The sequence below is a fragment of the Henckelia pumila genome, chromosome 1 (genome assembly GCF_033568475.1).
Source record: "Henckelia pumila isolate YLH828 chromosome 1, ASM3356847v2, whole genome shotgun sequence".
Classification (NCBI taxonomy): Eukaryota; Viridiplantae; Streptophyta; class Magnoliopsida; order Lamiales; family Gesneriaceae; genus Henckelia; species Henckelia pumila.
Window position 1 is genome coordinate 97,209,377 of NC_133120.1, and position 4,498 is coordinate 97,213,874.

At 32.3% G+C, this 4,498-nt stretch overlaps 1 protein-coding gene across 1 annotated transcript; it reads right to left on the minus strand.

Moving 5' to 3' along the window:
- Positions 1-2,745: 2,745 nt before the first annotated feature.
- On the minus strand, positions 2,746-3,177 carry LOC140870108 (cysteine-rich repeat secretory protein 1-like). Its single transcript, XM_073272993.1, has one exon. The coding sequence runs from the start codon at positions 3,175-3,177 to the stop codon at positions 2,746-2,748; it is 432 nt and encodes a 143-aa protein (XP_073129094.1).
- Between the last annotated feature and the right edge of the window lie 1,321 nt (positions 3,178-4,498).

Below are 4,498 nucleotides of genomic sequence, written 5' to 3' on the forward strand. Positions count from 1 at the left end.
CAAATTTCTCAGCTTGTGGATGCACCACTCTCTCTAGTGGTTCAAGAACCAAAAATTCATTCATGTAGGGGACGTCCATTCGGAGCACTAAAGAAAAGAAAAAATGATGGTTCTACAAGACGTGATCCTAGTGAATTTGAAATAGTTGAGAAGTCTCGAAAATGTGGTACATGTAGAGGTCTGGGACATAATACTCGTACATGCTCACAAAACACTGAAAATTATGCATTATCTTTTTCTTTGTTTGACAGCCAAGAAGAAGTTGTTGGGGCAATGGAATCTATTGACGAGCCACACACTCTATTTTAAATCGGTAAATATATTGCAATTTTTTATCTTTAGTTTTACTTTCTACTGATATTACGTACATAATTACACACTTTTTAATCCAAAACAATGTTAAAATTTATTTTTAAATATTACGTATTGACATCTATCTTGTTATTTTAATCGCAGAAAATTCAAATGTGAACCGAAGCCAGTTGAATTACTAAAGTTTTAGTTCAAGTAAATCAGTGTCTTTAGAGATCGCGAACTTTCATTTTGAGTACTTGTTTGGTTTATGCTGTTCGATTATTGCTTTTTGTTATTTCAGAATATTTCTAATTTGCTTATGTGCATTTATAGTTATTTTTTATGATGCTTTGATAGTTCTAAGGTAGTAGTGAAAAACTATATCACTGGTAATATATTGTATGAGATCAAAGAATAATTTTTAGATTGTTAAAGAGTATAACAATGAAAATAAAATAAGTAATAATAGGATTCGTGGCTGTGAAAAAACTACTACCTTTAAGGTTTACTCCAATTAAATTGTTTTGCATTCCAAATTTATACAAAATTTTAATCAAAATTTAAAATATTTTTTTCCAAATGACGTGTGACATTTCTTCCTCTAGTTATGCAAATATTATATTTTATTGATGTTCTTATCACTCATATTTTTTTTTAAGAAATATTTTTGAGAAGGAAAGGTAAGATTCATTATGTAACCCTATAGTGAGCTCGATTGAAAAGATATAGATATATAAATAAGGGTATATTAGTCTTAAAAATTATGGAATGATTAATTGAGGGTAATTTTGTAAGAAAGCACATTAAATATCAAAAGTGAAGTGTAATTATAAATTTTTGGAGTGTAAATATCATTCCCCATATATTATTTTTAATATAATAAGTGTGTATGAGACTAGTATTATATATAGACTATTTTATAGATATGAAAAAAAGAGTGTGAGTTTGAAAATGTCAGTCTAAATCTTTAGGTTGAACCAAAAATAATTATTGATTTTTTTTATTGTTGTACGTACCTTAGACTTTAATTATTGCACTTAATATAATTACATGGAGTTTTTAAAAGTCTATTGACATTTTGAATACCTCTAGATTTTTATAAAGTTTTTAAAGTTAAATTTGAATAATTCATGACTTTTAAAAATTCTTCTTGAATACAACTAAACTTTTATGGATTATATATAAAAGTTTAGATTGAATACTAGAATTTTAAACTTTACAAAAATCATTAAAAGTCTAGAACTAAACATGTCAATTCGGGCCGCCCGACCCGCCTTGACCCACCATCAGGCGAGACGGGACGGGCCGGCCCGAATTGATGTCATGGGTTGTGGGTTCGGCGGGCTAACCTGACAAAAAATTCAAAAAATATTTAAAAAATATTTAAAAGAATAAAAATAAATTTAAAAAATGATACATAAACAATTATAAATGATATACATAGTTAAAAACTCATTAAAAATAAATAAATCATTATAAATAATATAAAATTTTAAAATTAATAAATTAGAGATAAATTATAATAAATTATATAAGTCATTTAGAACTTATAATCATATTTAAAACATTTCAAACAATATAAATTGTTCAAAACTTATCAATCATACATAAAATATTTAAAATATTAATTATAATATAAATTTTAAAAAATAAAAAATTGGCGGGGCACCCACTCCACTCCACCCTGCCTTGGCCCGCCCCTAAACGAGCTGCCAATTTTTCAACCCAACCCGTCATTTTTTAATGGCGGGGCAGGTTGGCCCGACCGACTCAATCCGAATCAACATCTCTATCTAGAACAAATACACCTCCCTAAAGGTAAAGGACTATATAATGCCTAACTAACTTACACTGGTGAAGAACTAAAAGATAAAATAAGATTTTTTTTCCCCCAATTTTATATTTACGTGCTTGGTAGAAATGAGAGAACAAAAGAAAATCAAAGAATTATCGCAAACAATTTCATATTGACGTATGAATCATCTCTTACTTGGCGGTGCGGCCGGCTCCTGTGGCAAACCTGATGGTGGTGGTGATGGTGGTGGTGGCGGCGGCTGTAGCAGAGCTGGTACTGGTGGTGGAGGCAGTTGTGGTGGTGGCAACAGTACTGGCGGTGGCGACGACTTGGTAAGCGCCTGTAATTCACGAAGCCTGGTTTCGTTGTAAAAGGGTAGACCCATATAACGAAGATTGCAGCTAGGCGATAGTAATCTACACCTTACGGAATTGGGGCAAAATATTGGAATCTTGGCAGCAGCCCGAACTAAACAACCAGTGCAATTCTCCGGAGACAAATCAGGGGTACATTGAACCATGCAAGGAAAAAATAATTTGAAAATCTGCAGAGCTTCTATTTCCAGCAGCCACTTTCCTCAGAACACCACCAGCAGAAGCTTTCTGGCTAAGCTCGTCCAGTAGCTTGCTAACATCCGCCATATACTGGTCAGGACTCTAGGCATTTCTGAGACTCCTCCAGGACCACCCTGGAGAAGTCCTCAAAATCCCGAACATAGATTCATTAGAGTACCGCACCATGCATAGCTCATTCCAGTGTACGGCTTGCTTGTAATTTGGACACGAGTTTACTAACTCAGCAGTGGCATTTTGGATACAGCTACGACATTCTTCTGGCTGTATGTCCCCTCTGCACAGCACTGCGGCGTAGGCTGTATCCGGGCTCTGCCCCACGGAGGCGTTGTAGAATCCATGGATATCCACCTTTGTAGGAAGGGAGGATAAGATTGTTTCCAAATTATCCTTGTACGTGCTAAAACTCGTGTAATTGCCGTTGTCTATGCAAGAAGATTGTGCTGCGGCAAACGCTAAAAGGTTTGTGAGGGTTACGAAAATGGAGGCCAGCCGCCATCTCTGTGAAATATTCATAGCTCTCTAAATTTTACTTTGCTAGCTACCTTCAACTCTACTATCAGTTTTGAGAGGCCCGTTGAGGATTAAATACAGGGATACAATTGCATGAATTGAATTTTCAAAGTTTGATTTTGGTACATTATAAATTTTTCATTTTCGGTTGTTTTAGTTTAATAACTAACGTGCAAGCATGACATATCAGCATTTTTCGGTCTCACTTTTATTATTTTTCGATGTTACGTTGGTATTTCATATCCGGTGGCACATCAGCACTTGTACCCAAAATAATCGAAAAATAAAAGTTTTGTGTATCAAAATCAAATTTTAAAGTTAAAGGAATAAAAATTTATTTTCCCTTATTAAACACTCAAATTGTTGCTTTAAAAAGATATCCTAAAGTACGTGACATTGGCTAGACTTTGTTCTTTAAGAAGATATCTGTATACTAAGGTAGTGTTTGCAACCTCTAAAAATAAGTGATTATAGAGATTCTCTTCACAAATTTTAGAGGTTGCAAACACTACCTAAGATCAGATAATGAAAACATATTATTAGTTTTATATATATATATATAAACTTGAAATATTATTGGCACGCAACATTATCAATATCTATAAAAAAAATGAATACATATAAATCTTGGGCAAGTATTTTAACCCAATTTCAAATTTTATGACATTTCGTATATATCTATTTTATTTTAAATACATTCTTCTGATCCAAATCGTAGGTTTTATTTTTTTTACTGCTATGAGAAATCTTAATCAACACTCAATATCTTAATCAACGTCTGATTCGAACATAAAAAATGTAAAATCAAAACAAATTAAAAGGTATATCATTAGAAAAAAATTTGGCTATTGATCCAAGTGAAATCGACAAGTCTACGCACGTACAAGAGGTACAAATGACGAATTATAACCCTTTTTGTTTTTCGAGACTGCGATGCAGCGTATGAGACTTAAGTTTACTAAGACAAGTAAATATCATATTATAATATTTTTTCCAAATATTTTTTATTAAGAGTCTTTTTCTTAGACCTGCCAATTACTGGGTTAGGTCCTCTTAAAAACATATATGTAAGAGAGAAGAGCATAATTAAAGAAACTACCTAGTAACTTCTCACGATTTGAAATTTTTGTTGGTTGGCTTTATTCATATAACTTGTACATGGTCTGATCATGTATTTACAAATTCATAACGCGACTTTATTCATTGATGTTCCTAGTCTATCATGTAAGAATTGTTAAAACGGCTCCTAAATATATGCAAAGTCAAAATAGAATGAAAGAGATGTCCCAAAAAAAATATTTCTTAAAATATAATTTAAAAATTT